At 44.4% G+C, this 24,629-nt stretch overlaps 1 protein-coding gene across 1 annotated transcript; it reads right to left on the reverse strand.

Annotated features, from left to right (window-relative positions):
• On the reverse strand, positions 1–24,193 carry nsd1a (nuclear receptor binding SET domain protein 1a). The gene is made up of 24 exons (XM_066668760.1): positions 23,894–24,193; positions 21,080–22,026; positions 19,025–19,166; positions 18,602–18,774; positions 14,747–16,613; positions 12,174–12,286; positions 11,773–12,001; positions 11,600–11,688; positions 11,452–11,505; positions 11,295–11,343; positions 11,013–11,173; positions 10,384–10,503; positions 9,884–10,007; positions 8,109–8,309; positions 7,208–7,387; positions 6,401–6,557; positions 6,082–6,287; positions 5,747–5,859; positions 3,743–4,012; positions 3,043–3,159; positions 2,561–2,702; positions 2,192–2,298; positions 1,802–2,003; positions 1–692 (listed from the first exon to the last, which is right to left on the reverse strand). Exons 2-24 carry the CDS (start codon positions 22,007–22,009, stop codon positions 1–3), a joined length of 6,438 nt encoding a protein of 2,145 aa, XP_066524857.1. The 5' UTR covers positions 22,010–22,026; positions 23,894–24,193.
• Between the last annotated feature and the right edge of the window lie 436 nt (positions 24,194–24,629).

Raw genomic sequence — 24,629 nt, forward strand, 5'->3', positions numbered from 1 at the left:
CTAGGATGCCTCTGGCTCCATTACCACCTCTCCTAGACCTTCAGTGTCAAAGTCGTCGTCCACACACTCGTCCCCCCAATCGTCAGACCCCTCTCCGTCCTCCTCCTCCTCCTCCTCCTCGTCATCCTCAGACTCCAAGTCCTTGTAGTACGCGCCCTCCTCTGCCTCGTCCTCCTCATCTTCTTCGCCTATAATCTCCAGTTCCTCGTCGTCGCCTTCATCCCCGATCACTCCTTCCACCACCTCTCCCTCTTCCTCCCCTACGTCTTCTTCTTTCACCTCTTTACGATTCGAAGAGGCAGCAGGGAGCACTGTGCTGTCCATCACGACCTCCTCGTCGAATGACCCTCGCTGGCTACAATAGCCGGGTCTGCTAGGTGCAGGGATGTAAAGATGAGTGGCCATTGACATGGCAGCTGGCGGTAATCTGGCCACCGACAGTCCAGGACATCCGAGATTGGGCAGCTGCTGGAGGATGGGCGTCCCGGGCACGTACTCGCGGATTTCCCCCGGCTCCAGCGGGTCGGGGCCGCACGGGTCATGCTCGCTGCAGGACAGCTTTCCGTCCAGTTTGGAGATGAAGAGCATGCCGTCGCGGTGCTGCTTGCAGTAGGAGTTGGGACACATTTCGCAGTAGGAGGCCGCCTCGCGGCCGCACTCGTTACACTGATGCCACGGGCACTCCCAGCGACCTGGAGACAGATTAAAGCCTCAGTGAGTATTTTACTGCAAGGTACTATGGGGTAATTATTTGAAAATGACTTTTCCCATAACTAGATACAAATATGTTATAGATGTAGAAAGGTTTTTGTTTGATGTACATGAGTTTTGAGAGAAGTATTAACCTATAATATATATTAAAAAATGATTTACTCTTATTCATTTTCACAATTGAACACTAGGGGGCACCAGAGGCTTAATGAAACGTGTGAAATGCTTTCCTCAAAATATCACCAAGATCAAACACCACAGCAGCGTTCTGCCCCTGTCTACACAGCCTGGTTTCAGCACCTGTTCCTTTTAAAGGAGAATGAGCCACACACAGCTCACCCCTGAAGAATCAGCAGCTTCAATCCAGCGACACAAGCTGCTGTTTCAGCTCAGGTCTCACTTCTCTTTCTCTCTCTCCGCAGACACTGTAACCTCTTGTTCCTATCATCACTAGAGTAAAGAAATCTGTTAAATGTCTTTGTGTTGAGCCATTTCACACTACACCACTGTTTAACTTTTTATTTTAATTTTAACTATGTACTTGCGTACCGGGCACCTTTTTTACCTACGTTTTTTTTTGTACCCGCTTGCTGGTGGTTCCAAGCAAGACTTTTAGGGACTAAATGTGACTTGTAAACCTCACAGAGTCAATCACAACGAGATGCAGAACTCCAACACAAACTCACAGTCAAAACGACCGCTCAGGTTCAAACTCTCCTTGGATTTGTGGCCAAGAAAACACTCCAGCAAGTGCTGGACAGTGCAACAAGGAACAAAAAAAATCTCTATTGTTCTGTCTGAACTAGGGCATGGAGCTGTGTTCAGTCCCAAACAACAACAAAAAGAGAATTCACAATGAGTAAGCAGTGCTTAAATGTTACTGCTGCCGCTGTTACGCTGTTGTTTTGAATGTCAGCAGTTCCGGGTAGAGACACTGTTATATGACATCACCAGCTACATTTCGGTAGGCGGGGGGGGGGGGGGGGGGGTTTAATGCTTTTGAAAATGTGACCGGGGACAATGAGCCAAAAAGCGAGTAGAGCAGGTACCATGAAGTGGAAAAGTGTCGTAATTGACAGGCCTCATTTACCTGCAGGTCTTTTGACCAGGTTCAGGCAGTCTGCGTGATAAACTTTGGGACAACCAGGCTTTTTGCAGGAGATGATCTGGCCACCATCACCGCAGTAAAAACACTCGTCCTCTCGTTCCTTTACCACCTCCAGCTGACTCTTCCTCTTCCCAGATACTTTCTTCTTCATCTTGCGGCCTTTGTCCTCCGACGGTGGCTGGTTCTATGGCACACACAAATATGAGTTTCCAGAAAAGACACACTGCACTCACTCAGTACTGAAATTCAAACTCAAATCTGTAATTAAGAGTAATCATCTCAAAGATTAGAGCACTTCATGTTTCACCTGAAACAATAACATATGCCCAACTGCATGCTATAATTAGTAATCTACAGGTAATCGCCGCATACCTTGGGTCGCACTCCCAGGAAACCGCTGCAGTTTGGTGCCCCACATTTACACACAGTCTTGCCATTCCCCAGACACTCAAGGTTATAGTTGAAGGTGAGCTCCACGCCTAAGAAGAAACACCATTAAACATCAGCAGCGGTATTTTGCACAGGCAAGAAAAAGTCTTCAACCCCACGAGAGGAACCAAGGCTCAAAAGGAAATATTGTCTAAGAACACGAGGAAGAAGTCCTGAGAGCAACTACTGCTCAAAGGGAAACCCATCTGCTGCATGAACTACCAGTTGAAAATGACTTTGGTGCATATCTACGTTGAACTTAAACGTCCATCTGCCACAGTTGGAAGCCTCTGTATAGTGCCTGACTCTCACCTGCAGGGACATCCACCAGAGCAAAGAGGCCCACTCGCGTGTCCCCGTTCACTGTCCATTTCTGCGTCTCACAGTTGGGCTGGCAGCAGTGGTTCATGAAGCGCGCTTGGTTTCCCTTCGGCCCCGCATCAATTATGCGATCCTGCAGGCAGGAAAGAGCACCATGCAGCGTGAATTAATAAAACATTTAGATACACATTCCTACAGAGAGCAGAACTGTGCATTAATGAATGCTAGGAGTGGAACACAAAGGTCACGCAGTGCAGTCTGCAAGCTCCCCAACCTTCACTTAACCCCACAACACAATAACAAATATTTCAGAGTTTAGATACTAAAACTCACACACTCACCCAGTCTCACACATTCACACACACTCACTCACACTAACAGACAATAAAGGCTCCCAGAGCAGATCTGAAAACTCTGCTGTCTGTCCACAGGCCTTTAAACAAGGAGTCTACAGCAGGTCATGAGTGGCTGACCTTGTCCAGTGTGAGCATGTAGAAGTTGCTGATGTCGTTCTCCTGTGCATGTTTGATCCTGGCTCGACACTCCTCTTCATCGATGACCTCACCCACGTACTCGCTCACAAAGGCGCCCTGAGAGACAGCAGAGAGACACTTCGGGTCAGCCAGGGTTTCTTCTGAAATTAAGAGTATTAATAGGCATCTTGTCCCCACTCTCTGAGAAGGACTTAGATTACATCTTCAAACAAAGGGCTTTTCCTATGAAGGTATCAAAAGCAGTGTGTGCCCAGCTGAACATCTGTGTCAGGAGTGAGTGCACAATACAGCAGCTAAACTCACCTACACTCCTCCAAGAGTTACATAGTGCAGGTTCTGCAGTGCAATGACAGAATCCCTATTCTTCCTATTACTGTTGTATTCCTATTAAGTTGTAAATTTAACACCAGAGGATTAAGCTAAATATACTAACTACTGTTAATTTAAGGAGCGTATCCTATGTGAAGTTTGATCCTTTATCGGAGCTAATGTGGCTAACGTGCATGAATAAATGGGTCATGAGGCTACCGTGTGCCAATGCCGTGGTTGATGGAGTGAATTGTTGTAGTGAGAGGACAACTGCGCAAAAATGCTGTCCCTAAAGTACAAGGTACAACAATCAAAAGACACACATCATGTAAAAAGGACTGTAACAAACACAAACGTGAAGCAGCCTGACCTTCTTGATATCGTTGACGCTGCGCAGCCCCCAGCCGCGGGACAGTGTGCGGAAGATCTCCACCAGGCTGTACTCGCGCTTGGTGAAGCACTGGTTCTGACAGCGCTCTCCAGCCGCACACACCTGAGGGTGGCACTCGTACATCAGCATTCTGTTGATACACTCCGAGTCCATGCCGCACGGGTTCTCGTCCGAGGCTTTGCAGTTACAGCGAGGGATTTCCGACAAGTCCGCAGTCAAAATCTGCACCTTTCCTATCGGCCGGTTCACCTACATACAACAGGAACATAACGCGGTTAGTGTGAGACTGAGATTAAAACGTGGTCTACAGAAGAGAGAGACATTTAAAGCACAGGAGAACATCATTTGGAAAGTGCCCTCGATATAAACTCTGCCAAGTTATGGAATGAGACTAATTCCAGCTCTTCTCAAAGGGGACATACGAAAACCCTCTTGTTCAGTTTATGTGCATGTTATATTGGGGATCTGGAGCCTACCAACCCACGAGAGACAAGACCAGGCAGTCAGTTTCCACGGGCCTAAAAACATGGGATACATCAAGTCATTCTCATCATGCCCTGCTTCTGACAACAAGCGCTGAGACTTTAGAGTTGTCCCACCACCTCGTCTGAGTCTCGTCAATCACAGTGCTGGACCCGTGTTTATGTGAGAGCGCAAAGTTGTGGATAAACAGGGCAAATCATACACAATGAGAGTCGAGAAATAAGAATTCTGACTAAAAAAAAAAGAGAGAGAAAACAAGACTGGAGAAGAAATAGATAGATAGATAGATAGATAGATAGATAGATAGATAGATAGATAGATAGAACTGATTAAATACAGCAAAAACAAATACAGAAGAAAAGAAACAAACTAACTCATGCACTGAGTGCACATGCGTTTTGTTTTGTGTTTTGTTTTTTTGGGGTTTTTTTTCCCTCTCTTTTCTCTCAGGCCTCCCTCACGCTGGACCATGGTGCACGAACGTATGATTGGCTGCTCTCCACGCGGCAACCAATGGAGTTCCTTTTTACTGACGCCAAACCACCAATCACAACCTCCGATGAGCCCGGAAGAGGCGGGCTTTTCAAGTTAAAAGAACAGCGGTGAAACGAAGCAGGGGCAGTAGGAATGTTTGTGTGAGCCGAGTGTTTGTGTGAGCCGAGTGTTTGTGTGAGCCGAGTGTTTGTGTGAGCCGAGTGTTTGTGTGAGCCGAGTGTTTGTGTGAGCCGAGTGTTTGTGTGAGCCGAGTGTTTGTGTGAGTCGAGTGTTTGTGGTTTTGTGGCCGTGAATGCACTGTGAGCGTGGTTTTTAATGCGTTTTGGCTCCGTGTATGACTGTGTAGTTGTTTTCCCGCGTTGAATTTGCACGGTAGACACTACAGTCATGTCTCTGTTTTAGTATTGCTCTCCTCTTGATCACAACGTGTGATTCTATTGTGTTGAAGGGGTATTTGGGGCGCCTTATACATTTACTCACATAGGAAGCACTTTGTCTATGCACACAAGGTCAGGGGCGGGTGCCACAGTTGTGTTTTTGGATTAGTTTAGTTTAGTTTAGTTTGAGCCGTGATTATATGTAGTTCATTTCATTTTATGTCATTTTTCTTTGGCACCAACCTCCATCCACCATTAGACAATTTGGGGATATTTTGTTTAGACCTAGATTAAATATATATCATAAATATAATAAATATTAGATTAAATATCTATAATTATCTTAGGTGCCTAAGACTTCTGCACAGTGCTCACAGTCTCATTCTCATATATTGTATAGCCATAATATAAACTATAACAAATTATAGGATTATGTACCTTCATTGTACTTTCTTTATGTCTCTACACAGGACGGCTGCACAGTTCTATTGTGTTGAATCTCTGTTTATTCTCTTTTTGTTTTGTGATTTGTGCCTTTATCTAATCTACTAGTTTCCTTGTATTTTAGTGGTAATTCTTGTTAGTCTGCCAACATAATATAATTCATGCCTTTATCTGTGGGACATACCTTTATGTGTCTGTATGGTGGGGGCTTCTTGTCATTCTTCCTGTCCTCCTGAAGCTGCCTCATCTCCTTCTCAGCCTGCAACTCTCTGAACCGCTCAGCCGCTTCGTTTAAAGCTGTACAAACAAAAATCATTTTACTTGTGCGATTCACAAGATGAACATTCAATCCGCTTTCTACATCCTGAATGAAACAGTTTATTCTCCACAAGAATTAGTACAAGAACCCCTGACACATCCAGACCACTAGGTGTCAGAATCATGACTGTTCCACAACACTGGGGGGAAAAAACATAGGTGAAAATAACTGTCCTCCCATAAAGTAATTATTATGAACACCTTTCTTGTAGATGGCGTCCGTGCCCTTTCCCATTTTCTCAATGTTGTTGGCGTCTCCCTCCATGTAGGGGAAGCAGCGAGCCTGGTAGGTCCACACGTAGTCTTTGGAGCCGAAGAAGTGCACCGGGAACTCCCCCACTTCATGCTTCATGCGGATGATGTTCTCTGGAACGTTTTTAGGCAGACTGACCTCAGCGGGCCACCACCTGCACAGTCCAAAACAAGGCAGCGGAAAGGGCGTTAAAGAGGCCATTTGAATGCGAAAAGGGCCACATTTGATTTGGAAATGAAGCTGCCGCAAGGCAGAGATGACACTAACCTGTAGCGGCCTACTTTGACCCACAGGATGTCTTTATAGTGGGGCTTCTTTCCTGCTCGGCAGTCGTTGCAGTACCAGCTGCCCTGGGGCATGTCGATGTTCAGACACTCGCGATGGAAAGCAGCAGGACAGGACTCACAGCAAAGCAGACTGCCCCCTACAGCACAGGAGGTGTTACGCAAAACAGCAAAATACAAAAGGCTTCTTCAAAACAGAGTTTCAAATCAGTAGAGGGGTGGCTTAGGCCTTCTGAATGTTTATCAACAGAATTTATTATTAACCATAATCATATACCATCTTAGGGCCCCAACGATGGACACATCTTTAAACACTACTTCACAGAGTTGGCATTTTGGCTCCTGGGCTCCTACAGTTGCAGAGTTTAATTCACTTTTACAGCACTGTCCTGTATCAAAGGGTGAAATCAAGGGGTGTGTACCCTCCTCCAAGAGTTACATAGTGCTGTTTCTGCAGTTCTGAGCCCAGGGCAGCAATGATAGAAGCTTCTCACTGGTCCCACTGGTTTTGAAGCTGTAATTTTAAGGTTAACTACTGCCTAGTGTTGCTTTAATTATTTCTCATATATGCAGTTAAGATGAAGTCTCCCGTGCTTTAAGTAGAAGAGGAGACATTTCAATCACAATCTGAATTTCATGAGAAGTTGGTGTTGTACATTCAAGCTTGTTTTTCATTAATAAAAATCATTCTTTAGTCTTTTTACGATGCCTATAAGCAGACTCTCTAATACTTAAAATAAAACGTATGTGTGTTGAGTGTAATCTAAAACAGCTGGATGCTGGACAATACCTTCAGAGCAGACGAAGCACCAGCTGACGTTGATGTGTTCGTGGTTCTTGCAGCCCTTGCGGGGGGTGAAATGGTTTGGACACAGAAAGCTGTTGTTGGCCAGTGGGACGCTGCCAGCCGCCATGCAGTAGTCGTTAGCGTGGTAGGCCACCGGACAGCGCACACAGCGGGTCAGACGACCTGCAGCACACATACAACCGCAAACAATGGGAAACAGCCACAGACATAAATACCTTGTTCTAAATGGGAGATGAAATTCCAGATTAGAAACATTACATACAATGATTCAAAACAAGACAAATTCCCAAAAAATATCTGTTGATTGGCCATTGTCTCTTTTTTACTATATTCATTTTAAAGGAGCAATCTGTGATACTGACAAGCCAGGTTGCCAGATTGAAGAAAACTAACCCTACACAAACCAGGAAGTTAATACATTTTGGACGTTCATGGCTAAGAAGAATGTGGCATAATCATTGTATTTACACAGAAAAGCATACATCATTTCACTAAATCATCTACCTACACCATATTCAAAAGTTAAGCTCCACATTATATGGGTCAGATTTTCAAGGATAATATAGCGTTATTCACCAACTTCAGATCTGGATTTTTGAATGTTTTATTCCTCAAATTTTATTCCTCACAGAAACTACAGAGTTTACACATTTATTCTATACATAAGCATCTGTAATGTATTTATTTATTTATTTATTTATTTTTATTTTTCAGAAATTAATCTCCTTTAACCCTTTCTCACTTTGGTGGTTTGGATTTTATTATTCTCTGGCAATGCACTGCATACATACCAACTCTGTGAACTCTAAATGACCTCTAACGCCCCTCGTCTCCTCCCACACACACACACACTCCCACGCTAAAAGGAGGGCATCTCTCTCACCTTTGGAGATGGAGGGGTTGTTGGGGTTGGTGATGTAGCAGGCCAGGCAGACGTGGAGAGAGCAGCGAAAGCCTCGATTCTGCGGGACCGTGGGGGCGTATTTCAGAATACACTCTGCGTGGTAGAACTTCCCACACACAGGGATCATGCACCGCCGCACGTCCTTGCCAGACTCCTTACACACAAAACATGTGTGCACACCTGGGAGAGAGCACAGGAGTGCATTAGAAACGAGGTGATGAATTAACACATGATACAGATTCACACTGAACATGCTTGAAGAGAAATGCTCAAAACTCTGACGTAAAAACATAGAACTGGCTTCTCTTACTCTGTTAGGTGCAGTTCTCACCTACATATATTTTGTACATCCATATTTAGTCCTTTTCTCAAAATACCACAAGGGTCAAACACCACAGCAGCATTGTCCTCTCAGTGTAAACAGACCTGTTCAGAACGGTCGCTTTCAGAACCTGTTCCTTTACATGATATTTTCTTCGTTTTTACTGTGCTTTTTTCCTGTGCTTGTGACCTCATCTTCGCTCTCTCACATCAACACTGGGTGGTTTAATTTCAGTGTGTGGGTTGGTAAGCTCCAGATCGCCAAATTAATGTACACACGCACTGAATAGGTTAGTGTCGCAGTCACACAGCTCCAGGGACCTGGAGATTGTGGGTTCGAGTCCCGCTCCGGGTGACTGTCTGTGAGGAGTGTGGTGTGTTCTCCCTGTGTCTGTGTGGGTTTCCTCCGGGTGACTGTCTGTGACGAGTGTGGTGTGTTCTCCCTGTGTGTGTGTGGGTTTCCTCCGGGTGACTGTCTGTGAGGAGTTGGTGTGTTCTCCCTGTGTCTGCGTAGGTTTCCTCCGGGTGACTGTCTGTGAGGAGTGTGGTGTGTTCTCCCTGTGTCTGCGTGGGTTTCCTCCGGGTGACTGTCTGTGAGGAGTGTGGTGTGTTCTCCCTGTGTCTGCGTGGGTTTCCTCCGGGTACGGTCCAAAAACACATGTTGGTAGGTGGATTGGCGACTGAAAGTGTCCGTAGGTGTGAGTGAATGTGAATGTGTATCTGTGTTGCCCTGTGAAGGACTGGCGCCCCCTCCAGGGTGTATTCCCGCCTTGCGCCCCATGATTCCAGGTAGGCTCCGGACCCACCGCGACCCTGAACTGGATAAGCGCTTACAGAGAATGAATGAATGAATGAATGAATGAGTTGCAATAGCACTGCATAAATTATATAAGCCAGGTGAGGACACTGTATCTAAATTCTAATAGTACACTTGTACCACACAGTTTTAAGAAGCTAATAATTCGGCCAATAATTTATTGAAAAAAATCTACATGAAATTCAACAATCACCCCTAGCTACTACCATCCTTTTCGGCCAGCATTTGTCCACAGTTATAGATAAGAGTATGTCATACAGTGACAAAAAACAGCTTTAAGAAAGACTACCTGAAATTACTTAATGATTTGACATAATTTTATTAGCCCCCCTTTAGGGCACCCTAAGCCCACTATACATTATGTGATAACAGAAGACTTTCATTCATTCGTTCGTTCACCCTGATTTTCTGGCGATGAACCCACAATATGAATGTATTTCACTCTGTGAGATATGAACCAAAATCTCAAACACTGTCGTTGGTCACAAAGTCACATCGTGGAGCGTGTCACATCACACACTAAAACAGCGCCGACTTATTCCAGGATTTACGATCTCTGTCTGTGACACGGTCACAAACTCACCCTCAGGGAGAGAAGGAGGAGGGCTGCGTTTACCTGTAGTGCACTCCTGGCAGATGAAGCGTCCTTTGGGTGTCTCACTGAGGCCGATACACTGGAGGTGAAAAGCTCCACAGCAGTGTCCCTCACACAGGAGCAGCTCACCTGTCTTCTCACACACCTGCAGAAAACCATTTCAAATACATTCAAGCACCTGCTACGGAAATAAATGCAGACTAAGCCTAAATCATAAGCGTGCTCTTTAGTTATTACTACAGCAACTCCTGCACAAGTAGATGTGTTGACATGTAGCCTAGATGTGAATGTGAAAGTAATAACTGCAGCTAATAATGGCTCCTGCTGAGGTTTAATCTATTCGCCTACAATGATAACCAGCCACATAATCAACAAGTTTAATGCTCCGCCATTTTAAATCTCCCAAAAGTAAGCACATAGTGACCTTAAGCAGGAGAATGGGGTGTACTCGGCATGTAAAAACCACTAAATTTAATGTTACATGTAGCCAAGCACTGTAATCTGATTCATAGACCACTTGCCTGACAAACGTTTTCTTTCAGGGACGCAGCTCCTCCTTTCTCAGGCAGTTTCCTGCCGTTAGTCAGCCCCGTATCTGCACCGAAAGAATCCCTAGCTGAAAGACTCTCACTGAGAGTCACCTGAAAAGAAACATCAAAAGCCAACAGACGTCAGACAGATCTCTTTCCATTTGTTATGTTTTGAACTGAACCATTTTGACATTTCTGACTACATGTTCTTAAAGGGATCACTTAAAGGTAAGATTAGGTATTTTTCTACTTTGGCCAGTTGCAGTGTGTGATAAACATTTATTTGTTTCTATATTGGTTTCTTACACTCCTCCAAAAGTTACATACTGCCACAAGTGTCTGAATATAAAAATAAAGCTTCGTAAATCATTGTTATGCCTTGCGCCCAGTGATCACAGGTAGGCTCTGGACCCACCGTGACCCTGAACTGGATAAGGGTTACAGACAATGAATGAATGAATGAATGAATGAAGGCCATCTTCATCATTTAAGGCGAGGATAAAAGAACACAAAATAAATTTATGGTGGTTTTTCAAGTGGAAGAGAGCACTGCATCATGTGGACCGTGAAGGTAGTTACGTTCTCATGTTTCTGGCATAAAAGCACAAGGAGTCTCTGACCTCTGCGTTTGAAGTCCTGAATGTTTCTGACTGATTCCGCTCAGCCGTTTTGGGCTCCGTTTGATGGCGGCTGTGTCTGGTCTCGCGAATCCGAGGGACACTGGGTGTTGTGGGTGGATTTGAGGAAGGCGTCTGTGTATCTCCCAGTCCAGGTTTGATACCTTCAGACAACATGTGACAGAGTAAATCCCACCACATACAACAGAAGAGTAATTACAGTAACTACAAGGTTCATCTGTTTTCTATGAACAACAAAAATAGTAGGAATAAATGGTTACATACCTGACACAGGGGAAGGGCTGGACAGGGCGGTTCCAGGCACTTCATTACTCTAGGGTTAAATGTAAAAATTAGCCAGAGGGAAGTTGAAGTGAAGTGTTTGAGCAAAACACTTAGACCAGTGTAAACATTAATTATAACAAACATAACAGACCACCACCTGAAAGTCTTTGACATCTGACTCCTCGGGTTCATTACCCTGTAGCTTATACTCCTGATGAAGTAGAGAAATAAAATGCAGTGTGAATAAAAAGGATCAGTTAATCCACTCTCTGCACAATGACAGTTCAGTTGCAAATTGTTTTCACCTTCTTTTTTGGGGTCCTGAGATGTTCTTCTTCAATGGCAGCGTCCAGTATTCTGTGGTTGGTCTTCCTTCGTTTTCTTTCTGAAGATGCTGCAATTTATAAGAATCGGGGAATTAAATATGGCACAGGCAGACAAAGCCAAAGCAAAGTACACAGTCCGATACAGCACTTACGAGTTTTCTTTTCGGGCAGTTCTGCTTCTTGTGCGGGAGATTTGCAGGGTGTTGACGAGGGCAGTGAAGAAGGGATGTTATCAGGCTCATCTGGAGGAGGCTGCTGCTGAGGCTGAGATGGCTCTGTTGCTGAATCCTCGATTAGCTGACCCGCAGCTGAGCTCACACAGTCAGCCGGTTGAGGTTCTAAAGGCTGCTGGCCAAAATTAGTGTTATTAATCCAAACCCCCTGCAAGGAAAATAGGGGATACTATTAGTAAACGCCACAGCGGCCTGTTCCACACGCTGCCAAAGCAAGCAAAATAAGGCATTCATAAATTCCTGTGTTATGAATGACAAATGACATGGAAAGATGGTCTCCTGCTGCTTTAGGAACAGTGTTATATAGAAAGGTTTCTTACTGTTTTACAGGAGTCTGGGGTTCTCTTCGTTTTCTTCTTTGGAGTAAAGATCTGCTCATAATCCTCACTACACTCGATCAGCCTCTTACTCGGTTTTCGAAGCCTTTTGCTCTCTGAGTTTGGCAGAACAACAACAACAAGCAAAAAAAGACAAGAAATCAAAGAGCATATGGGTCAGCTATGCACCACAGTGGGGAATGAACACAGTGTCCAGGATTATTATCTTTTTGTATCAGCTTGAATATTTTTTGGGTTTCCCATTAGTCATATCTGGTCCCTGGTCCCTGGAACAGCTCATTATTTAGTCCCTGTTCACTTCCAAGTGAGACAAGTCGGGACTAAAGGTAACGTGTAAACCTTGCAGAGCTCTGATTGGCAAGAGAGAGTTGTCAATCACCACGAAGCACAAACTCACTGCCTGTAAAACCTCCAGTTTACAGTAGCGGTCACATTGGTTTTTATCTGACTCACAGCTGCAGCTCGTAAAATTACGCCATGGTCATGGAAAGCTGGAAGTGCAACAGGGAACCAAAAAATTACTGATCTGTGAGAACTGGGCCCAGAGCATCATTCAATCCAAATAAAAACAAAAAGTAAACAGCGCTGATGTTACTGTCGCTGTTCTTGTGGGTTTTAAAGCCTGCAGTTCCCATTAGAGACGGGGTGTTGCAACATCATCAGCCAGCTACATTTCCTGGGGAATCTGTTTTAATGAAAAAGTGACAAGGGACCAGGGCTGAAAACACGTCGAGCCGTGCTGAGCTTAGTCGAGTCGAGTAGGTACAGTGCAATAGGAAATCTCCCTTCTGAAGCATCACCAAGGGAAACAGTCAAGAGAGACACCACAGCCAGCTATTATCCTGAACCAGGTGACATCTCAAATACAAGTTACTAATCCAGGTCCAGCTGATTCACAGTCATGCTTTTGATGTTTTGGGAACATGTCAGTATTGGCACCAATACTGGCATTTAAACACAGAACCAACATCGGCCACAGAGAGCACCGATCCCATAGGTGTGTTGGAAATGGCCCACTAGTCCCTACATGTAGTACACAGGGCACTTTTTGGGAACCACCCAATGAAGCAGATACTGACGTGCAGATACAGCTTGAATTTAAAGTTGCGACAGAGTATAAACAGACTGGGTATTTGTGAAGATCCACAAAGAAAAAAAAACACATAAAAATGTCTTTGGGTCGTGGATGGGAAAACATAGTCCGCATGGTCTCTACACACTGCAGTGGGAGCTGGAGATTAGTAGAATAGCACATAGTTGGCCTACGTTCCACCTTAAATGGTTCAGAAACAGCGGTAGTCATAGCACGCGCCACAGTGTTGCATCATTTAAAGTGCAATGGAAAATTAGAATACAGTTGGAATAAAGGCTGTAACAGCGTGTTTTGTGGCTCACTGTGGTCTCCTACAGGTAATACTTGTTATTATTGGGGACATGTGCATCCAGCACTATGTAATATATTGTAGTTTCACATAGTTGTACTATTTAATCCGTCCTCCACTGTAGAGCTCCACTGCACGTCCCTGTGTTTACTTTCTGTGCTCTGTTCTCATTGGCTATTGAAGGGACTCAATTAGTCTTGAGTTGTTGGGAGTGTTTACACTACGCGACTACGTCCAAATTCAGGTCGAAATAATCAAACATTTGATATACTGCGACTGGTCTGAAACCTTATTTTGGAGCATGCCTCACTGTCCTCACTCTCATGTGCCTCCAGCAATCAGTTTGACTGGCTCAACTGAGTGAAGCTATTGTCGTTTCTGTCATTTTTGACTGTACATTAGCTGTACACCTTGTCTTTCAACACAACTGTCCAGGACTGGAACATGGTTCTCCATGTGGTGAGGTCCATTCTAACCTGTTGACCCTCTACTGTCTTTACTAAGGAATTTGCAGATTATGGCTGAAATATTAATAGTTATAAACTAGCAACAATTTGGTAAACACTATCTAATAACAACTAGGCCTTTCACAATATCCATCATATATCATTGTAATTTTTTAGACAATATTAGGCCACTGATATAAATATAATATAATAGCATAAAAACGCAATAACACCATTTCATTCATGCCAGTAAACACAATGGGCAATACTGAGGTCAGGGAATATTACTGAGGTAACGTCCATATATTGTATAATAAGGCAATAATGTAATTATTATGACAGGCCTAATAACAGCAACAGGAACCATAACCTTTATCCAAACATCTTTTTTTGATTTCTATTATTATAATTTGTTTACCTCCAACCCTCATGAAAACCACTTTGCAATCAGTATCTGCATCACATCCACTAAACAGACCACTTAATGCCCAGTTAACCAGTGGGGCATTCCACAATGTAGGATTTCTAAGTTTAGCCATATAACTTAAGTCCCAAATCAAGCCTGTCGCATAGAAACAGAGCTCAGGTTGATTCCTATTGGACAATACTCAACTTTAGGCTTAGGTTAGCTGGCTAACTGAGAAATCTTGTTTTTGGGAATATCCCCCAGGTGGTTGGGTCCAACTAAAAACATGAGCTGTTTACCAATTACAACCAAGACACTCACCAGAAGCGTCTCTTTTTTCTGCAGAACTGGACTCTTGGCTGTCAAGGCTCTCCTCGAATACTCCATTGAGCCTGGGGGGTAGTTTAACTGAGTTCTGTTCCACTACAATGCCCTGATTGCTCTTTGGCTTGGCGCTCTCTCCAGCTTCAGCCTCGAACGTCTGCCAGCGCTTTTTTGGGGCCACGGTGGAGATGGTGCCCCTAGCGCCAGCCTGGGGGGCAGCTTCCGAGTGGCAGTTCAAAAGCTCCTCCTGTACAGTTGCTTTTGCTTCAAGTGCTTCAGACGTGGTTTGCTTCTTAAGTTGCTTGCTGGAGTTTGAAACCTGAGAAAGCACATTGCTCCCATCGTCCTTCTTCTGAGCTTCCTTTTTCCCTGCAGACTTAGTTTTGGATTTACTTTGCTTGGCGCTGCTGGCAGACACCTTCCCTTGAGGTCCATTCTGAACTGCGACTGGAGCCGGATCCTTCTCGAGAGCCTTGTCCTCAGGGGTCGTGGAAGGCTCATCCGGCTGCGTGGGGATCACCGAAGGTTCCTGCTTCATGAGTGTGGAGGGCGAGGTGGGTGGAAGGATCAGCGGCCTTCCCTCTTTCTCCCGGCTGTCGTGCAGGTCCTTCAGCAGCATGAGGAAAGTGCTGAACTTGTAGTTGGAGTCGGCGCGCAGAGGGGGCTCATCGAGGACGCACTCCTCCTTCACCAGGGACTTGAAGGACAGCTCCTGGGCATCCCTGAATGAAGCCTCCATTAGCAACGGGGACGGAGAAGGGGTGTAGGAGGAAGAAGAGGAGCAGGAAATGACTGCCTCTTTCTCCATTTTTACCGCGTTTATCAGAGAATCTGAGAGAGAAGACTCTGCCTTGGGCTCTTTAGCTTTTGAATGATTCCCGTTCTGAACACGCTTCTTGTTTGACCGACATCTTGTCAGCTTCAGGACGGTGGGATTTGTGGAACCCCCGTGGCCATCAGAGACAGCCAGGTGTGTAAGGTCCTCCGGAACCTCTGTTTTCACCTCCCAACTATACTCTGCGCTCTCTGGCACATCCACAACGGGAGAAAATGATTCATGGTCATTTGCGGTGGTTGGAGATGAAGATGGGGATTCATGGCTGGAGGAGTTGTGACCTGTGTCTTTGTTTTCTGGTTCGTCACAAGCTGCGAGGGCCCTGGACATGAGCCCACAGCTTGCAGGCAAGTAGAAAGAGTGCATCTCGAACTCCCCATCCGACAAGCTTGGGGACGTGCTTCCCAAGTGCTTGCCGTTTGAGACTTTGCCTTCCGGCAGACTCTTGCTGTTTGGCATGCGTTTCGAAACTGATGCATTTGTGTTCTCCTTCTTTTGCACCTTCTTCGGTTTTTTCCTAACAAATTCTACCTTCGGTTCAGGGCTGATCTCTTCCTTCAGCACTGCTTCCCGTTGCTCGTCGGAACGTTTCGGACACAGTATCCTTGGAACTGAATCAATATCGAGGTATGGACAATCCCTGGAATCTGATTCCAAATCACTGGCGGGTGGTTTATGAACGTCTGCCTTGGGGCTCGACATCAGTTTGGAGAACAAACTATCTTTCATTTTTAAGGGGCTTTTCAGTAGCGAACTGTTTTTCTTCTTAGGGGGCAGTTTCTTTCTGCTTGTCTCTTTGACTCTGGGCGGGCTGGGGCCACGGAGGTCGTGTCCGTTGGAGAAAATATGATTGGGTGACGGCAGAGGATGGATTGCGGAGATGTGTGGAGGCGGGGGCGTCTTCTCCTCCATGAGTGTGTGTGTCTCTCTGAAAGAGGCAGGTGGAAGTCTACTGCTGAGAGGATCAGGCAGAGCTGCTTCTGCCTCCTCAACACCGGCTTTCCACAGCGGCAACAAGCGCTTTGGAACCTGAAAATCATTGAGATTAAAAAAAACACAAGTTCAGTAGCACATCACGTTTGTACAATTAGAGCTTAGATTGGGTTAAAAGAGAGAGGAACGAAGCTAAAAACCAGACAAAACCCTCAACTTTGTGCTCACAGGTATGAGGCTTTATCTCTAATTATGTGGGTTTTGAGCCTCAGTTCACTGGATAATCATCTGCTGTGGTGTGATAAACCACACGGGCCAGCTGTGCTTCTAAACAGCGTAGAGCCTTATTTTCAAACATTTCTGTTCCTCTAGCACCAGTCGCTGAAATTTGCTCTCTCAGAAACGGGGTCTTAATGATCAACATGTGTCGGTGTGCACTGTCAGGCTGTGATGAGCTGAACTGCACAGTGACAAAAACCACTGACTCACAGATGAGTCTCATGCAGCCTGACAGTGCCCCTCCCTCCCCCCAACACACACACAGTGGTATTGCAAAGTGTTAATATTTTATGACAGTATACAAAATGTGGACACTGCCCATCCCTATATATCAGTATTGACAGATAATTACATAAATTCTTGTTAGAATAAATAATAATTTTAAAAATATTAAATAAGAAAAGCAATCAGACTGATGATGGTGTAGAAAACCACTGTTTGGCTCAGACAGTTTCACCTCTGTCAATGTGAAGAAGCACAAAGGCCGAGTCTTATCTCTGTGTTATCATTGGTATTTCTTAGTGTTTAATCTTTTGCATTAACATTTTTTCTTTTATTTATTATTTTTATTAGTTTTAGTTTAAATTAGGGCTGGGCAATTAATCCAACATTTTCTCGAAATCGTCATTCAGAACTTCTAATCGACGTATTCTTGCCTATATCAATTATAATTATTCTGTTATGTCCCCACTGTGTATTCGTGTACTGTCCCTTTAAATGTGCACTGTACAGTGTAAATTTGAATGACAATAAAGTCTGTCTATGTCTATGTTTATAACCACGCTACCCAGCTGTAGTCACGTGATTCTGCCCCCTATCTGCCACATGGAAGCATCCTAAACGTCCTAAACCAGCTCGTACCAAAGACAAACACAGCGTCTGTGGTTTGGACGTGTTTTGCTTTGACTTTAATTAGAACGACACTGAACAAAAAAGAAGCCAAATGTAAACACTGAGAATAAGCCGTTTCAGCGACCAAAGCACAATCACACGCCAAATATAAACAGTGCTAAAAACCCAAGAGAGGAACAAGCTCCCAGCGACATTAGAAAAAATATCCCACCTTTAATAATGGAACATATTTACAGCTTAAGCCTCGTCACTGAACTTTGAGTCAAAAATACAAAAACAAAATGATCGTTCATTAATCGTAATAGTGGGAAAATGTACAATTAATTGTGATATTGATTTGTGCTCATATCGCCCAGCACTAGTTTATATCTTTAATTTTTTAATAATAAATGAAACTCGTTAATTACATTTTATTTAACTTAACTTTATCTAAATAGTGAATATGTGTGTGAGTGAATGTGTGACTGGCGCCCCCTCCAGGGTGTGTTCCCCTTGCGCCCAGTGATTCCGACTGGGCTCTGAACCCACCGTGACCCTGAACTGGATAATTGGTTTTAGACAATGAATGAATGAATGTATGAACTTTAGCTAAACAATTAGCTAATATAAAAGGCACGTTTATAGCTGTGACCAGTCTATGTAATGGGCAGTTAGCTGAAATATATGTGGTTAACAATCCTCAGGAAACACCTTCAATTTTATTGTTTGCATACAGTTGGTTAGAAGCTAAACTGTTGCATAAATAAATATTACACTTGTCTACAATATTAATCAGAGGCATCTTATCTTTCTGTATTCTATGTATATACTGGCATTGGCAGATCTGTACATGTATAATACCGGATATAAGCATCATCCCAGAGTCCCCATATCGGTACATCCTTATCAATCACTTTGGATTTGGATAAACAAGTAGGTAAGGCACTGAATGTGCAGTGAATGCCAGCCATTACCGTGTATTTGTAACTCTTGTCTTTCTGTCTGCCTCGTCGCCTGAGCACGGGGAGTTTCTCAAATTGATCGCCTCCTTCAAAAGGGAATGTGGCCTTCCCAGAAACCCATGCTTGGTCCACAATCTCCCCAAATGTCCGGACAAAATACAGACGGCACGGCCTTCGACTGGGCTCTGAAAGGTCACATCAGAAAAAAACAAGGCTGTAAAAACTCTAAACTATATTATAATATCTAAAGACGTGTTAAATGTAATTCACATAAACTGAAATTCTTTGATTCAAAAAGGATATTACGCTACAGGTTAATCACACAATACACAAAACTATTAAGGTGTCCTCAAACTCACTACAGTCGTAGCTACAAATACTGATTAACCCTTGGTAGAAACATCCACAAGCTTTGGAGAGATCAAGAGCAGTAACCTTTCATCCTGGTGTGGCTCTCACTCAGCGGTTCTATAGACACCCGGCAGGGCCACCAGGGCCTACGGTTGAACTTTGCCCACACAACATCTCCCACAGCATACTTCACACTGGGCAGAGGCTTCTTCTTTGGGCTGTTAGACTGCACAGAAATGACAGAACAGCAGCTGAATGTGAATCCATGCTTCACAAATACAAAGGGGTAAACACTATAACTCTTTTTTGTTTTTTAAACATTTCTCAAAAAAAACTCTCAGAAAAACTGTCACTGTGGCAGGTCTCTCATGGATACGCCTTGGTACTTTTCAGGAACAGAACGATACCGTATTTTATTTTAATTGTAGATTGTTTGGTTGAAGCTTCAAGGTCCATAAGTGGATTGTAAGACGCCTGCTGGACCTCTGAATGGACATTTACACTGTGTGTACCTTCAGTAAACAACATTGTAAATGTAGAGAACATTGCAGCGTAATGTCATTTGTGGACAAAACACATCACGTTGTAAAGATTTGTGTGAAAATCAACTTTGTATACCTTCTCTGTTCATCCAAAGTGGGCTATGACTTCATAAAACCAGCACCAGAATCCTCAGTGCCATCACATATTATAAACCAATTAATGTACATATCTTTGCCATCATTTCCGCTACACTCACATTCTCCTATTTTACTTTGTTTATTTACTACTCATTCAGTCCTCCAGGCTCTCAGTAAAGGGGCTGCCCCTGACATTTCTGCACGTGGTTTTAGTTTAGTTTCATTTCTTAAGAGATCAACTTAAGAGATGAATACATAAACAGAACGGGTGTGTGTATGTGCAATAAACGAACGTCCTCTACCACAAACTTCAGCATCTACAGCAGCTTCAGAAGTCCTCAAACGCTGAGGGTCAAATGACTGATGGTAATACGGGTACAGAAATGAATCACAGGGATTTTATTTTGTGTGTGTTGCGACCATGCTGACGAAGGCGCTGTATTCCGGTAAAAAACCTGACAAGGTGTTCTCAGACACACCCACGTGTGATTTTTCCAAAGTGAACTGTAACTGTACACTGAAATGTTGTATAAACAGTGCCTATTTTTGGTCAAAATCTTGAAGCCATACTTTATGACAAAGTTACAGAAGTCAGATTCAAATTAAATAAGCTTTATGTGTTCATTAAAATAAGCTGGACATCACAAGAAAGCTCACTTTGGCTTTTTATCACTACGGTAACGACAATGTTGAGTTTGGATTAACCCTTTAGAATGTTAGAATGTTTTGGATCTTTTCGCCTAGTCGGACATATCCTACAGTGTGTTCCCTGGCGATGACAGAGGTTACGAAATCTGTAAACCCCTTTATTTCCTGATCCTATCCTATCAATGCATACACAGTCTGTTTTTGTGATCAGTCAGTGTCAGAAAACATGGGATAAATCGAGTCATTCTGATTTAGCGCCTCATCTTACATAGAGTGCAGGGACTAGTATTGTCCCACCCCCCTCATCTGCATCTCTCCAATCACAGTGCTGGACCTATGTTTATGTGAGAGCATACAGACAAAGTGAAACTGCGTCAAAAATACAATGAGCACGGAGCAGGTAGAGCACCGAGTAAAAACAGAGAGAACAATAAGAACAGTAGAAATAGAACTGAGCGAAAACAGCTAAAATCCTTCTGACTCCTGGGCTCTCGCGCTGAACTGACCTGTGATTCATTTTCATTTAAAGAAATAGGCGACGAGACCATTCTGAACAGGCCTGTGGGGTTTGATCCTTCTAGTATTTTGACCACATCATGTCACAGAACTTTTATAAAGACCCTAGAACTGTGTTCACTTGTGGAAAAGGGGGGGAATATGTCCCTCCACTGTTACGGTGTAAGGTTTGGTTACACCAACATCTACAGCTATAGCCATCCCTTCTCATCTACACGATCTGTGTTTTCCCATGTTTTATGTCCTCCAACTTCTACCAGATTGTATCCGTTTCAAATAAACAAGCTTTTAAACAGTGCCCACTTATTAAAAATGTGTATGTGAACTAGTGAAACGGATACAAACAAAAGCTTACAGTATTCGAGAGGCTGCCGCATGGTGAGCTTGGCCTTTGAGATAGACTGGTGTTGAAGATTGATGCACAGTTTTCAGTACTGGGCAGGTCACAATCACTGTCCGAGTAATCATCCATACTGTCAAAATCCTCCAGCATGACCTCGACGGGCAGTGGAGGAGGGCTGGAGGTGGGTTCTGGCTGGGGAATACTTTTGGGGACTGGGTTAAAGGGTTTGTGTTTGTTTGAGTTGGATCTCAGGTCAAGCCCTGAGCCACAGGAACTTTGTGTTTGCTTAACGTTTGCCAAGTCCCTCTTTGGGCAGTTCTTGGAGGAAGATTTAAAAGACCTGACTTTCTCCTCTGCCTCCTCCTCTTCCTCTTCTTCCTCCTCCTCCTCCTCATCATCATCATCATCCTCCTCCTCCTCTTCCTCGTCATCTTCGTCATCCTTGCTGTCCCCGCTGTCAAACAGACTTGACCCAAAATGCAGAAATCCATTGGGAATGGGCGAGAAGTGTTCCAGGCTATCAGAGCTGACGGGGGAGAAGCCGTTCTTGTCCAGATCCTGGACGCTCCTGTACTGACCCTCATCTGCGCCGTGGCTGTGGGGCAATGGCGAATGGACCAAACCCAGGCCAAACTCAGAGGCCATGTGTGCTTTGCTGCACCCATGAAAGTCCTTTTCGTGCAGGCTCAGATCTGGCCTGCCCACCATGCTGGTCAGATCCTGAATCCTCCTGAGTGGGCTGTAGCTGGACGTGGAAAACAGAGCCGAATGCTTGTAGACTGAGTTCGGCAGCCTCGCGGCCGACGGCTGGTCCGTCTGCCGTTTCGCGCCACCGTGGTGGAGCCCACAGGAAATGATGCGGCTGTCATGGGCCTGCGGATCCTGCGGGTCAGGAAGACACCCCAGGTCATCCCTGCCAGCCACTTTGTACGACTGATTCATGTTGTCATGGCTCCGTTCTGGCAAAAACACAAACAGAAAAACAACAATAAATACATAAATTACTTAGACAACTGCTAGAATTTCTGGTTCTTATAATACCTTATAAGTATGTAGTAACAGTGTAACGTATGTAGCATTGTACACTACAAACCCAACTACAGATGAGTTTACATTACTTTGTCTACTGATAATAGCTATGACTGCACTGTCCATCCAGTACAGTCTGCGTTTTACAGCTTACACTGGTCAACAACACACTACAGACATTTTTCACTGACCAATCCAAAACCAGGACCATCTGCCACTGGCCTGATTTAAGTAACAACTTTCTGACTTCTAAGGACACACACAAATTCAAATTCAACATGATTATTACCCCAGTAAAATGGGTTATCAAATTATGCAGAGGTGTAATCAGAAATGGGCAGAGATATACTGCAAAGTCGGGCTCAGTTTGCAACCAAAAAAATTTGTTCACAAATCTATAACAGTGCCATGTCACAGTGTACATTTATAATAACAATAACAACTATTATTTATAGAGGCGTAGGGCACTCTGTCCAATATGTTATACATGCACTCCCTTAAACTGTCCTGTACGAACCTTTAAACTACTGAATTAATCCTTCATGCATAATTAAGTCAAACTGGTGCAATAGCTATATGGTATGCTCTTCTGATGTAACAACATGTGGTTTAGCTGAATAAGAGTATTCAGGAAAAATAAAGGCTGTTCTTATGAAAGCCGAGGGTTTATGGATGGTGACTGATTATCAAAAAAGCTATGATTTAGATAATCAAATCTGACATCCGTAGGCCAATCTCTGGGTCTGGAAGTGCATTTTTCAAAGCTGTGATAATTTGTCAGCTTACGTATGCCCAAGTCAAATAAGTACTTAGCTAGAAAGTTTAATAAACAACTTTGAGCAATAGTATGCTGCCCACAACAGCTCTGCAGGACCAGAACTGGACAGCCCACCGATAGCATACATTCAATGAAACATGTCTGTAAGCTGGGGGCGTCCAGATTTTGTACTGGATGACCCTTGTCCAGCAGCATGTTTTGATCTTCTCAAATACACATGAATACAGCCAGCACTTAGCTGGAGAATGTAATAGACGTGTTTTCACACAGACTGGACATTCTGGACATCTTCGACGTCAGCTAATCTAAACCACAAAGGTATTTCCTAATTCCAGAAGTCATTTCTGTCCAATAGGATGAGAGCTGAGGGGCACTGCTAATTAGACTGTTTCTAGACACTGGGTTTAGGTTATCTGGCTAACTTTGGAATGAAACCCTGCAGCCCTTCGCTGGATACCAGTGACCGGCGAAGGCCTAATGAGCTCAAACCAGGTACAAGGACCACAGGTGACTGATTATATGAAAGAAAGCCTGGAGCAGAAACTCTGTAGGCCTGGCCCTCGCAAGGCCAACCCAGCTCAGTCTGGCAGGCTTTCAGCCATGCACATGTCGTTCTCGGTCTATAAGCAGCCTTTTGCTATAAGGCCATCATGTCAGAAAAGCCATTAGGGGCAGACAAAGACAGCTTCAAAAGATAGGCCCAAAGCTGCAGACAAACACTGTAGGTCTGTGTGTTGTGTCTGAAGGCTGACCTGATTGAAAGTGACCACAAAACGTGAGGCTTGATGTGGTTTAAGGTGTTGTAGGAAGGCATAAGTGTAGACTAAAGTGTGGAAAAGCACTGGGCTGGAACACATGCAGAACCTGTAAAGTAGGTAGGAAAGCCACATATACAGAGAGAGCGAGAGATAAACACACACATGCAACCACACACAGAAAGGCAGGAGAGACCGAAATACTAAGAGCAAAATGAAGAAAGCCAAAAAAGCATAAACACACGATGCGTGCCGGGATCTTACCATATTGCGACTCGGTCACAGCAACAACAAGGAAAACACACACTAGCGTCGGCCGGTGTCCTCTCAAATCTGGACCACTTTCTTGTCGATCTGTGTTTGAGAAAGGCCAGCGGGAGATGTGTGCCTAGGCCCGGCCTCGGCACTCATCCTTTCTTGCCTTCTCTCTATCGCCCCACAGACCAGGAAAAAACAGACAAGGCATGGATTCATTCAGCGAGCCAAAAAAAATAAATAAATAACGCAGACAAACACCGTGTCGCCTCGCACTAAACTCAGCTGTGGTGCCAACGGTCGGTGGAAACCACATTACATTGCTGTGCTTCTCCTGCTGCCCTGGTCATGTTAAAGCAAGCCCTGGTGGCTGAGTGTGTGTGTGTGTGTGTGTGAGACAGAGAGAGAGAGTGTGTGTGTATTGGAAAGAGAGTGACACACACACACACACACAGAGCGAGAGACACATACAGAGAAGGCTAAGCTACCCACCCCCAGTGTCTTGCTAAAGCCTACAAGCAATAAAGCTTTAGTTGGCTCCTGCTTCTTATTCGAGTTGTCCGTTCCACCTTAAATCGTACGGGCTTACATTATAAAAGCCGCGCCAGATAGAATGTAATGCCGCACCATTTAAGGTGGAGTGGAGAATTCGAACCAGAAGCCAACTCTACAGGCTTCTATGAGCAAACCACAGCCAAAAACGGCCCAGTTCACACCTTTGCTCGCATTTCGGCGAGTTAATGTC

This window comes from Hoplias malabaricus, chromosome 4, assembly GCF_029633855.1.
Source record: "Hoplias malabaricus isolate fHopMal1 chromosome 4, fHopMal1.hap1, whole genome shotgun sequence".
Classification (NCBI taxonomy): Eukaryota; Metazoa; Chordata; class Actinopteri; order Characiformes; family Erythrinidae; genus Hoplias; species Hoplias malabaricus.